General features: G+C 37.1%; 1 protein-coding gene across 1 annotated transcript in view; it reads right to left on the bottom strand.

Annotated features, from left to right (window-relative positions):
• pcxb (pyruvate carboxylase b) overlaps positions 1-14,257 on the bottom strand; it is a 227,539-nt gene that overhangs the window by 51,336 nt on the left and 161,946 nt on the right. Inside the window, exons 11-12 of the mRNA XM_079866756.1 lie at positions 4,038-4,182; positions 3,845-3,934 (exon numbers count right to left, since the gene is read on the bottom strand). Coding sequence (XP_079722882.1) covers positions 3,845-3,934; positions 4,038-4,182 — 235 coding nt within the window. The remainder of the gene's footprint in view (positions 1-3,844; positions 3,935-4,037; positions 4,183-14,257) is intronic.

Genomic DNA, 14,257 nt, shown 5'->3' with positions numbered 1-14,257 from the left:
AAAAAAAAAACCTACTCAAGCTTACTGAAGACAAGTAAACAATCAGTACTAATATAAGAACAAAGACACTAATTACAAGCATAAAAAGTGAAAAACAAATGAAATAGACCTACCTGAAAACCTTTAAGCACTAAATAAGAAATACTAAGATACATAAATTGTATAAATTAAATGTACATGAGAATTGGCTTCATGAATGCGTGTCTCTCAGACAGTGCTCAGAAACAATATTAGCAAAAGGAGCTCTTTTTCACTGCTTATTGCACTTCAATGGTTTAAAAATCACTTCTTTTTACACTGCAGTGCTTAAAAACATGCAAATGATAGCTTTCGTGATGGCGTAGCACGGTAATGTCACGTGAGCAAATTTCTACCAGTTAATTGTGTCTACCGGACCGGTATAATATATATCACCCACCCCAAAGCCGAACATCCTGACTCTCTCTATTAACGCAAATGAGGCAAACACCTAAAAAATTATATAAAAAAACAGGTGGGCCGCTAGCTTATTCAAGCAAAAATAAAAGTAAATCATGCTGTCCAATGAGAGAAGGAGTGTGAGATAAAAAAGGACGGGGGAGACCGTTGATATAAATGCAATTAGTAAGACATTGATGCATAGATTTGCATATTTCACGGCATAAATACACCCACATGTAAGTTTAAATGTATGTGCCCCTGTGGGAATTTCTCTGCATGGAATGCTGGCGGGCATATGAAAGGAAAGATGAAGGCCAAAGCCTATTTATCGCTCATTGTGTGTCTGATACACACATGCAACACACACAATACTAAGGAGCATCTCATGAGGCTTGGGATACACCTACCACAGATGTGACCTACTTACACAGACACATACATTTTTTATCCCATGAAAGACCTTTTCCAAACACACACCTACATGCACGGCACATATTTGGTCCAATTGTGTAGGGGGACAATTTTGTATATGCTCTACAAACTACAACCAGTTCCACTGAGAACTCTCAGATAAAGCACTGAGAACAGGTAGAAAGTGGGAAAACATTTTTTGGATACACATACATATATGCACACCAGGGGATCCATCAGGGGTCCTTTGGGAAAATCTTTTTTTTTTTTTTTTAAACACATCATGTTCAACAAACAAGAATAAAGGTATGCCAATGAGAATAGGAGAAATTTGGCTAAAATAATTGCACACACATATGCATACACACACCTATCCCTCAGGAATCTCTCGGTCTCTCTCTCACACAAACATACATGCAGAGGGAGCATGGTATGCGGCTCACACACACCTAAACCCCTGTAATGAGATTTCTAATGTGACCGGATCCCTCTTTCATTTGGCAGAGGGAAGGAGAGAAGGGAAGGATTAAAGCTGCATTATCACACTCTAGTCCATCCACAGAGAGAGAAAGAGAGAGAGAGAGAGAGAGAGAGAGAGAGAGAGAGAGAGAGAGAGAGAGAGAGAGAGAGAGAGAGAGAGAAAGAGGATGGGGGAGTGCTGCCAATGTTTAGGGCAGCTATAAACATGAGTATGAATTCCACAAACATCTGTTGTGGTACACTTTTGATGTGGCAAGTGTGTTTGTGATACGTGTGTTTAGAGTTGGGGAGTAGCTAAACTATGCTACAAAATGAAAGGGGTAGTTCAGTTAAAAATTAAAATTCTTATCAGTTACACTTTATTCTGATGGTCCCCTTTAGACATTCTGTTACCTACAGGTAATGCTGCACAAACAAATCAACGAGGCTTGCTGCGATAGTCGGTGTTACTGCTGTTATGCAGTGTTTAACCGCAAAACCGTTTTCATCACCGTCGTTTTGATTTTTTATTGTAATAAAATCAATTAGTTCAGTTAGAGAACAGACACTACAATTAAAAACTGAACGAGTCTGCTCAATTCAGCGTGTGTGTGATTCTGCCGAACGAGAGTCGTTGTGTTGAAATTATGCTAATTCGAAAGCAAAAGTAAAATGTGCACGACTGCACGGACATTTATAACAGTGCGTGTCCACTGGCGCGGAACGAGTGAGTGTTTTCAGTTAATTCCTGACTTCCTTAGCTCAACTTTCATAGGAATTAAATTGAAAACGCTCGCTCTGCTCCGCGCCAGTGGACACGCACTATAAGTGACGATTCCAGTGTTGTCACATGTCGATTAACTGCTGGGAAAATGTCCTCATCGTCACACATCCCTAAAGTCAACTAACTCTCATTAGAGTATTAGTAGACTGTTAGGGTTAGGGTTTGTAGAATACGGGGTTATGGTTAGTAGAATAAGTTGACATGAACTTGCAAAGTAATTTATTGTCAGTAGACTGTCTGTTGGGGTAGCGTCAAAATAAAGTGCAGATATTAAGAAGACAATCTACTAATACTCTAATGAGAGTTAGTTAAAATGTATGTGAAATGAGTCACACTTTAGATTAGGGTACAATTCTCACTATTAACTAACTATTAACTATGACTTTTGCCTCAAACTCCTAATTACTGCTTATTAATAGTTAGTAAGGTAGTTAAGTTTAGGTATTGGTTAGGATTAAGGGATGTAGAATATGGTCATGCAGAATAAGGCATTAATATGTGCTTTATTAGTACTAATAAACAGCTAATATCCAAGTAACATGCATGCTAGTAAGCAACCAGTTAATAGTGAGAATTGGACCCTAAACTAAAGTGTTAATTTAGGCTTTTATTCACATATAAACAATGATTAATGTACAGACGTGTGCATACAATTTTGTGAATGAAAGCTCAAACTCATTTACAAACTTTTTGAAGCTTGAAAGTTTTGGTGGAATGAGACAAAAATCTCTTAAAGGGTACATGACATAGGAAATCAAATCTTCATTTACACTTTATAATAATGTTCATATATAAGTCATTTACAAGTTATTAGTTAATGATGAACTAATCATTTACAAAACATGACTACATTCATAAATTATTAAGTGATATGCTAACATTTTATGCATGTTTTAATTCAGTCAAAGTCATTTATTCATTTTTATTTAATGAACTACTTTATAAAACATGACTAATATTATTAAAAAAATATTAAGTGACATGCTAACATTTTATGAATGTTTTGTTAATTTAGTTATAAGTAATTTGTATAAATTAAGTTAAGTTAATCATGAACTAATTATTTACAAAACATGACTATAAGTTCATAAATTATTAATAAGTGGCATTCTAATGACTTACAAATGTGTTGTAAGTTATCTTAAAAAATTAGTAAATCAAAATAAACAGGTTGCTAGTAAGATGGTTAATAATAAGTTATTAGTTGTTATAATATTAATCACTTAAATATTTGTGTCAAAATTGTATTAGTATCTTAATAAACAGAGGTTAATCATGAACTGTTAAAAATGTTAAAAATGATGAACAATTTTAAAAAATATTTTTACGAGGCATAATTTATTTACTATATTAAGTAACTTGTTTGTGTGTGTGTGTGTGTGTGTGTGTTTGTTTGTGTGTGTGTGTGTGTGTGTGTGTGTGTGTGTGTGTGTGTGTGTGTGTGTGTGTGTGTGTGTGTGTGTTTGTAAATGTTTTTCTATCCCGCTGGGGACTTCAACCTGAATGCACACTGACTTACGGGGACTCGTGTCACTGTGGGGACCTAAATTGAGGTCCTCATGAGAAAATAAGCTTATAAATCACACAGAATTTGTTTTTTTGAAAAGTTTTGTGTGATGGGTAGGTTTATGGGTAGGGTTAGTGTAAGGGTATAGAATATACAGTTTGTACAGTATAAATACCATTATGTCTATGGAGAGTCCCCACAAAGATAGTGAACCAGACGTGTGTGTGTGTGTGTATGTGTGTGTGTGTGTGTGTTTGTCATACCCAGAGAAACAGAAATAACGACTGGATCAACAGATGAGGATTTGGCTTTAACTGGAATAGGAGTCATGGGTCCATTTACCATGATGTGACCTGTGGAGAAATACAGCAGATGTTTAAACACAAATGCACTCTCACACATTTTAGGCCATCACAGGTGCAACACAATGATAAATGCACACACACACACACTGACCCAGATAGTGCAGGAGTTTCTGGGCTCTGTTCTGTGTAGGTTTGAGGTTGAAAAGTTCCTGGTTCTCATCAATAAACTGGGTGTCAACTGTGGCATACAGGAACTGGCTATTGCTCAATACATTCTGCAGGAAGGGGATATTAGTCTGAAAGAGAAAAATGAGTGATTTAGATTATCAGCTGATAGTCACAACACATGCATTTATTCAATATGTTTGGCAGTTGAACACATTAACAAGTACAAGATGTCAGATGCTCTTTACAGCCACCATATGAATAAGTCAGTTTGGGATGCTCAAACTTTACCAACTAAGAGCAACCAACAAATTCCTGAAATCACATGCTTTATCCATTTGCAAAATGAGACCCGATGACACTGAATATCCACCATCAAATCATAAGTAAATACAAATAAACAATACAAGAGCAAGTTCCAGGAAATTCCAACAATTACCAAATAGACACTTCAATTTTCTGGGGAAATATGTAAATAGTGCTTGCATGTGCAAAGCTGGCCATTGTTATGCAATTGCTAAGATGTTCTGAATGATTTTAGAGTGCAATTATGTGGTTGCAATGGTGTTTTTACACAGTCATTAAGGGGTTCCGAGTAGTTTTAGAAAGTAGTTATGTGGTTGTTAGAGTGTTGTTGTAGAGTCGCTAAGATGTGCTGAGTGGTTTTAGAGCAGTGCTGGATAATTCCGGTCCTGGAGATTTTAGCACCATCCCTAATTAATCATTACCTGCTTGTAATTTTTAAGTAATCTTGAAGACCTTTGGTTAGATTATGAGTTGTGTGTTAGGTGTGTTTGATTAGGGATGGTGCAAAACTGCAGAAATGTGGTTGTGCAGTTGCTAGGGTGTTGCTATACAGTTTCTGAAGTGTTAGTGGTTTCAGAGCGTGGTTGTGTGGCTTCAAGGGTGTTGCTATGCAGTTGCAAAGGTGTTAGTGGTATCAGAGTGCGATTATGTGCTTCCAAAAATGTTGTTATATCGTGGCTAATGTATTCTGAGTGGTTTTAAATTGTTGTTATGCAGTTGCTAGGGTGTTTCTATGCAATTGCTGTGGTGTCTGTGGTTTCAGAGTGTTGTTACAGTATATGGTTTGCTAAGGTATTGCTATGCATTTGCTAAGATGTTCTGTTCTAAGTGTGGTTATGTGGTTGCTAGAGTGTTGCAATACAATAACTAAGATGTTTTGAGTGGTTTAGAATGTGGTTGTTCAGTTGCTAGGGTGTTACTATACAGTTGCTAAGGTGTTAGAAGTTTCAGAGTGTTACTATGCAGTTGTTAAGGTGTTATTAGTTTCAGAGTGTGGTTGTGCAGTTGCAAAGGTGCTTGTCGTTTCAGTGTGTGGTTATGTGGTTGCTAGAGTGTAGCTATACAATCACTAAGATGTTTTGAGTGGTTTTAGAGAGTGGTTGTGCAGTTGCTTGGGTGTTGTTAAACAGTTGCTAAGGTGTTAGTGATTGCAGAGTGTGGTTATGTCATTGCTATGGTGTTGCTATGTGTTCTTAGTGTGTGCGCTTACTAGGGTCTTGCTAGGTGGTTGCATACTGGAACAAGACAAAGAGCTTACACAGGTCTATATAATATTTTGGTATGGCTTGGGTCATATGCCAAAATTCATGTCTTTAAATTTTGTTTTTTATCCATCTAATCCTAAGTATGAAAAATAATAGTTTTGTCATGACAACTCTCGAAGTGATTGGCATGGTAATGGGTATGACAATGTTGTATGTTTGGTCTTGGCGGAATAGATCTGCTACGCTGCTGCTGCTACGGCAGAGCAAGTACGGGACTTGCTACGGCCAATACATACACGACACGCTGCTGCGAGCAAGTAAGACATGCTTCTTCTGTACAATATAGCGTTCATGAATTACACATCATATATCTATACAGGTGGAGGTGGGGAACACTGCTAAGGCGAATGCTACTCAAGTATTTGAAGGTTGAGCAGTGAGCTCATTGGCTACTGATACGGCAGGAACCAATCAGCTGCGCCCAATAGATAACGATGTGATTATGGACAGGTGAGTAAAATGACCTATTAGGCTGCATTATCATGCAGAGTTTCATGACAGAACTTTGTAGTTATATTTCTCTTAGCAAGCACCACTTATGACAACAAACAAACACAATGCAGAACATTATTGTAGATGCTGACAAAGAACAAAGCATCAAGTTGGCCCATGATTGTCCACTTCAGTGACAGTGCTTTTAAGTACTCTCACAGGGCGTGGGAAGTTTAAATTGTAATCTGTATTGTCTGAAAGCACTCAGTTCTTTCCTGATGGCTACTATAAATGCATTAGCATTTTGAGACAGCTGCAGTTCAGGCCATAACAGAACTCCTGCACTGGAATGGGCCCCTAGACTGCAGCTATCAAAACAGCAGTGCACACCGCTCACTGCACCAATAAACACTGTTTTAGTGTATGCAATGGGGCATGAGACAGGAATGCGTGTGTCATATGACAAAGAGAAACAAGTACAGAAAAGAGAGATTTGGGGTTTGTGTGTGTTTTATGTGACACACAAAGCGATCTAGAAAGTGTAAAGGGACTACAGAAGAAACAGAAGATGATGTGTCAAAGTAAGAATATAAAAAGGATCTTGTGGAAAAAGCAATGATGTTAGATCTGAATTCAATCCCTTTTCAGAGTTGACTATGCTGACTGACACATTATCTCTATGTTGCCTACAGTATATCCCTGTATACACACACACGCACACACGGATGCCCTTAACTCCCATACAGTACGTCACACATTGTGTTCTACAAAGGGATCAAAACTCAATTACCCAGCAAAACTTGAGAGAAAATAGGGGATTTCTCCAGAGGATTCAAATGGAAGCTGAAGAGTTAATGGAGGATTTAATGTAGTTTTCCATCCTATTCTTCTCCTGCTTGGATCTAACGTGATGAATGATGAACTCATGAAGTGCTGAGGAAAGATCTGAAAAGTCCCGAATGAGAGAATGACTGGGGAAATTAATGTTACTGGTCTTGTACATGTATGTTGGAGAGGACAAGAGTTTGGTTGAGATAAAGCAAGAAATGTCTTGCTTTCTCTGTCTTTTTTTGCCATGTCATTGTTGCTTTCATTTGGCTGTTGTTCATTCTTGTGAAGCCCTGCACGGTCAAATTCAGCCTCTGTCTTTGCTTTTTTGGCCTCATTTAACAGATCAGCCTTCACATCAATCTTATCTCTCTATTTCTCTCAAATTGTTTTCTGTTTAATCATGCCAGTCTTTTGATAGAGAAGTCTCTCATTTACATATGCTTCTTGGTCTTCATTATTTCTACTCCATTGATTCCATTTCAATCGATTCAATTCAATTCAATTCAATTCAATTCAATTCAACTCAGTTTGATTCAACTCATTATTCCTGAACATTGATTCAATTCAGTTTGATTCGACTTGACTTGATTTGACTCGTTATTCCAGCTCCTTGATTCAATTGTGTTCAGTTCGGTTTGACTCGAACCAAACTCAATTTGACTTAATATTCCTGATCATTGACTGATTGCAATTCAGTTCTGTTTGGTTTGACTAATTTTGACGACTTCATCATTGTTTAATTCAGCTTGGTTCGGCTCAACTTGACTTATTATTCCATAAGAGTTAAACATTAATTTTATCTAAAGGGATAGTTATTCCAAAAATGAAAATTCGGTCCCACTTTATATTAAGTGGCTTTAAGTACTATGTACTTACATGTACTTACATTGAAATTAATAATTTGATACAATGTACTTATTGTGTAACTACATGTTTTTACATTGTACTTACATTTTAAAAATTCCTGCATGTAATTACAGCTGTAATTAATTTATGTAATTACATTTGTAATTACACAGTTGACCCTTTCCTTACACCTTAAACCTACCCATACCACCACACCTGTCCCTAACCTTACCCGTATCACACCTCAATAGCAGCAAAAGTGTTTTACAATACAACATGAACATTGTACTTATTTTTTGATGTAAGTACATAGTACTTAACGCCACTTAATATAAAGTGGGACCGAAAATTCTGCCATAATGTACTCACCCTCATGTCATTCCGAACCCATAAAACTTCTGTTCATCTTCAGAACATATTTGTTATCATAATTTTTGTCCATCAATTAAAGTCTACACAACAAATAAATCTGATTACTTTTGATGTCCAACTTTCGAAGTGAGTAGTGATCAACACACATACTGCTCATCATATGTAAACACGGTAGCTCAAAAAAGCTGCATGATACGTGAGAACAAACCTCATTGGTTCTTACACATTGGAGCTTTCGTTTTCCATATTTGATGTTCTCAGTGTATGTGCATTGATCAATATTTATATGTGAATAAAAGTCTAAATTGAATCTAAATTGAATCATATAGGCTAAAGCAATCATGTCTCGTCAGAAGACTTAATTAAACCATTGGATTCATATGGGTTACATTTACAATGTAACTTAAATCTTTTTGGTGAACTATCACTGAAATCTTTAATGTAGACTTTATCTGTTTGTCATACTATTGAATAGTATGACAAACAAGACAAATTCTAATAAGTATAAAGGACACTTGAGCACATGTTCTAATCTACAGAGGATTAAGAAATGCTTGTGATCTTATAACTTGCAGAAGTCCATTATTTCCAGCTGTTCATCTGTTCTGTTTAGGAAATAATGCCAAAAACCAACTGATATTAGAGAGAGATAACAAACAAACAGAGAAAGATCTGACCACATCTCACACAAGCACTAAACACAAAGCACAAAGAGTGTTTTTTTTTTTAATAAACAACACTTATACTTTAATCTTCACTTTATTAATTTTTCTAACAAAGGCAAGTTGACTAATATTCAGTTGAACAAATTGTTATTCTTCTGTTTAACACAACCTCTCTCTCTCTCTCCAATTTCCAAACAGCCCTGTAACAAAGTGTGCCTATTTCAAACAGGTCTGCGACTGTCCACAATCTCTTTATTTGCAAATAAACAAATTACAATGAATGCATACAATTCTATGCAAAAAGGTCTGAAACAGTTTAATGAAAGGTCTTTATTTGTCTGTCTAGTTGGGTGTGACAAGGTAAAGTATATATCTGTTCAAGAACAAACAGTTCTAAGAAAAAAACTCCACAAACAAAACACACATACACATTCTTTCAAAATGTGTGAAGCCATTAGTGCATGAATAGAGGCATGTCAAGTAATCCATCGTTATTCATCTGTCTCTCTTTCTCTACTAAACTGCAAAAGTGTATTAGTAGAGATGGTGAACAGACAACACTCCTCTTAAGACGTACGCCAGAAACTTTCAGTGCAAAGCAAACAATGTTTATAACATGCGCTGTCCGTGGTGCTGAACCGAGTTAGAGAGCATGAGACAAAACAAGGAAGAGTTTGACGGTGAGCGTGACACTGTCTCTGTGATTAATTGTCTTCGTTTTTCATTCGCAAGTGTTATGGCAATGGTGTGAATGTGTTATGACTAAACGTGTGTGAGGATGGGGGAGGAACTAAATATAGAGAAACACAAAACACACACATTGCTCTACCAAACAGACAGACAGGGTGGGGGTGGAGGCCCTTCTGCACAGTGTGAAAATAAGTAGCCGTTGACTATTATGGGTTTTTCAATGTCCTAATGCAAAACCGATAGAGCGGTTCCAACAGCATTAGAACACTTAAGCCACCTTTCACAAATGTATATATGTCTTTGCAGTAAATAACAAACAAATAATTAGGGATGCACAATATATAAATTCCATATCAGTCATCGGTTGACATTAGTTGTTTAAAATTATTATTATTTTATAAATGTTGGCCAATACTGGATATTTAATTGTGTACACATTTCTGACTATCCAATGCTCACTGCAAGTTCATTTTTCAAACACTTCACGTGCAATCTTTAACATATTTTGAAGGAGTTTGCATTTTCGTCCAATACCTTTTTAAAGTTGAGATGCTTAAAAATTAATATGTAACAATTAAAACTACTCATTTTATTTTTTGTGTGTACAATTTAACCTTTTTTTATAGACACACGCAAAATAGAGTTTTAATAATGATGCATCAGTGCATTTAGATATATTTACATTTTCCAATTTCTGTATCTGAATACCCATGAATAATGTATGCAACTTTTTTCCAATGTTGTTTTGACTGTTTGACTTTAACACTTTGTGTTAAAACAATATTTCTTACATTGTTGTTTTAACACAGTCCATTGTGTTAAAAACGTTGCTCTTTAGTTATGGCTACAAACTCTCAGAACTAACACACTTCGCACCGCACAAGCAGTGCAATTCTCTTTATTTATGGTTGTGATGCAGCCAATCAAAGATGAATGACATAAAACTGACATTTCTCCCAAAATTCAACCCAACAGCTCAAATTATAAATTATTATTATAAGCTTACTATTGTGAATCAGGTTAAAGCAAGTAGCAATCTTGAACACTGTTTTTTGTACTTAGTAATTGAGTTTGTTCATTTTTAACCCCCAAAATCTTCTGTACTGCAGCTTTAATGATTCCACTTCAGACCTACACATATATGTTGCTGAACATTTACAATATTTACTCGAAATTCACTCAAAAAAACAAAAAACAAAACCTGGAACACAAGGGAGAGTGACTCTTCTGTTCATTAGACACAGTTTGTTGGCTAATGCAGATAATCTTATGTCATCTAAATATCATCAGATGAATCTACCTGCCCGCTCAAGTATAACAATGAAGAAAGATATGAGGAAGGAGTGGTGGTTTTTCAGTTGTGTTACACACCACTGCAGCCTCTAATCAACAGAACAAATGAGGTGTGTCACATCTGAATAGTCTTAGCACCTCATACACAATAAACACGCATATGCATATCTAAACAAACTGCTTTTCTAGGATGGATGCACGGTTGCTGTATATTTATTATTAGTCGGGTGTTGATATGTTGTTGACGTGTGAGTCTGTTTTTATTGTGGTGTCTTTGTGTGAATGTGTTTGAGTGTGGTGTGGTATTGGTTTGTGTTTGCTAGAACGTGACCACCGTTCTCAATATTATGGAAATAAACCAGCCAAAAGATATTGTGAAATGCTTTTTAAAATGAAAAATGACACCAATGAAAATCTAAAACTCTCCCTTAAGATAACACCATTCCATATTATCTCTCTCTCTCACTCTTTCTCTCTCATCACTCTATATGTGTTTGCCTTTAACTGGGTAAATTGGAAGGCTGTTCATAACTCATCTAGTCTTATAATAACTAATAAGACAAGACAAATATAGCAAGCAGAGACGGAGAGAGGAATGATGGTGCAACTGAGTACACACACACACACACACACACACACACACACACACACACACACACACACACACACACACACACACACGCACACACACACACACACACACACACACACACACACACACACACACACACACACACTCTCCCTCACCTTCCTTCTATTTCAAAGACATACACAAATACCACACGTTTACTTTTCATGATGGAGCCTTTCCACTGACTTCTATTGTTTTTCAACTGAGCTAATGATATTTCCTATCCTCTAAATCGAACACTCACGAAAACAGAAATTGCCTCATTTAGTATATTTATTAAGCTGATTTCCTCATGGAGACCATTTTATGCAGGTGATTTTAAGGTTTACCATCTTTGCAGGGACATTTGTATCTTAACAATGTGGGCAAAACAAACACATAAATAACAGACACCTTCATTCAAACACAAAATAAACTGCAATATTAGCAGGTAAACATTATCTCTTGTATATGTCATGTATGAACATCGTTAAACACTGTAAGAGTGTTTAGGGCTGAAAATTTCAATCTTATTAACAGCAGGCAGCTGTACATTTGATATCAATCCTCTCTCTGCGTTTGATGCACATTTTATCGGCTCACTCTCAGTATCACTCTCTTCCATCCATTTCTCCATACTTAGCTCTTCCTTCTGCATCTCTATCATCTCTTCCTCTATCACTCCCTCGCTACCCCGACCATCTCACTCAGCCAATACTGCTGGGGGCTGTCCATCTCTCTCTCTCTCTCTCTCTCTCTCTCTCTCTCTCTCTCTCTCTCTTTTAGCCCCCTCCCTCACTCTCTCTCTCGCTGTATCAGTGCATGTAGTCGACACTCGCTCCTTAGTCTCTCGTTGGTTCACGCAAACATCTCAACTGCTTGCAAAAGAGGAGAAGAAAAATAACAAAACAAAATGAGTAGATACCGGAGAAAAACTGAACAAGAAACAAACGACAGAGGTATGGAGGGGAACTGCTAAAAATATCCAGCACTACAAAAGATCTGTAATTTTTCCTTTATTTTTGCTCTAATTTTTCTTTTTTTTGTTCTGTCGTTCCCTGGATACCTGACCGAAAGGATTAAAAATGACTTAAATTTCAATCAGTTGTGGCAGGAGAGAAAGAGAGAGGGATGAAAAAAGAGGAGTTTGTCCTCTGAAGAGATTCAGCGGCACACAGCTGGTAAGAACAAGGGAGTGTTAGACGGAGAGAGAGAAATCAAGAGAGGGAGGGAAGAGGACCGGAGTCCGAAAGAGAGAGAAAGAGGGTCTTGTTTCGCTTTTGAGGAAGCCAGGAGTCGGATCGCCTTTTCCTCCAGGACTACTTGACTGGAAAAGCAGGTTTGTGTGGATGGGTTTTGTGTGTGTGTCATTTAAATGATGGATGTAAAATGGATATTGGGAGTAATGAAAAAAGAAAAGAAAAAGAATTCTGATAATGAATATAAAAACAAGAGAAACGGATGATGAGACAGAGAGATGATGCAGATGAAAGCTCGTCAGTCTGAATGGTGACATGCTTGACAGCATATAAGACAGCTGCTTAACTCCTCTCTCTCTCTCTTGCTCAAACACACACACACACACACACACACACACACACACACAAACACGTGCACACACACACACGCACACTAACTTGTAGTCACAGTCTCACACACAAATCAGCACACACTGTCACCGCACCCACAGATTAAAAAACACTCTGTCTGCATCTGTGATTCTCGTGACACACACACACACACACACGGGAGGTGTTTAATTCAAATGCTGTCTCTGTGGTATCTGCGACAGTTAAGATGATTGACAAACTGGAGGACACAAAAATAACTAGAGATGTGTGTGTGTGTGTGTGTGTGTGTGTGTGTGTGTGTGTGTTTGTGTGTGTGTGTGTGTGTGATAGAGATGGGGCAGAGAGAGAAGGTGAGAGACAAAAGGACAGGAAACCACTTTGGTGACATTTCCAAGAGGGATCAATGTTTTTTTTTTTGCAATCGGACAAGGTGAGAAAACATGGAAGACAGTGAGAGACAGAGATGACTAAACAAGAGGAGAGATGCAGTCTGGAGGAATTTTTTTTTAGAAGTGCAAACTGGAGAGATGACATCAGGGCTGGTGTTCTGTTCTGGCCCGTGCAATATGGGGGATATGGTGGGGGGGGGGGGGGGGGGTGGTATGGGTAATCATTGGGCAGAGAGGATGGGGGGTTGGGGGAGGTGGGGGGTGGGGTACGGAACCCTGTGCTTTTGAGTGGCAGTCCTCAATGACATCGGAAGCAGCATGTAATTACTTATTATCTCTATTCACTGCATGGGAAGAAAAATTATAAATAAGATATTGTTAACATATCAGTTGTTTCTCCTAGATGGCAACAAAGGAGAGAAAAAGCTGAGGTCTCCTGCTTCTTAGATTTTTCTCCTGAGAAAGACCCCTGTAACCTCACATTCATATCAGAAGAGATCTCAAGAACATCTCATTGAAACTGTGCTAAATTTCCCAAAATACCAAGAGACTTTGGAGATTTCTATATGATTTCAAATATTTCTCAGCTAAATTATTTATTTATTTAAATTGAATATTATCTTATTTATGAATTGAATGGATTTAGTTTCATTATTTCCCCATTCATTTGATTGCTCTATGCTCTTATTGTATGTCAACAATTGTCTCATTTGATAATATTTGTATTTATTCCAAGGAATTTTAAAAGAAATATCCAAGGTGACAATTAAACATAACTCGATTAACAATAGACAATTCGATGAAGTCTCATTAAATTGCCCTCTGGGTTTCAGTCTCTTTCATATTTATTTACAAAGTATTTGTGTGTGTGTTTTCACAATGACCACTTAAATGAATTGAAATGAATGTTTTTCTTCTCTCTTTCTCCCTCCCATT

The sequence above is a fragment of the Squalius cephalus genome (genome assembly GCF_949319135.1).
Source record: "Squalius cephalus genome assembly, chromosome: 3".
Taxonomy (NCBI): domain Eukaryota; kingdom Metazoa; phylum Chordata; class Actinopteri; order Cypriniformes; family Leuciscidae; genus Squalius; species Squalius cephalus.
The sequence above is the reverse complement of the archived record's forward strand: the minus strand, read 5'-3'. Positions and strand labels throughout refer to the sequence as shown.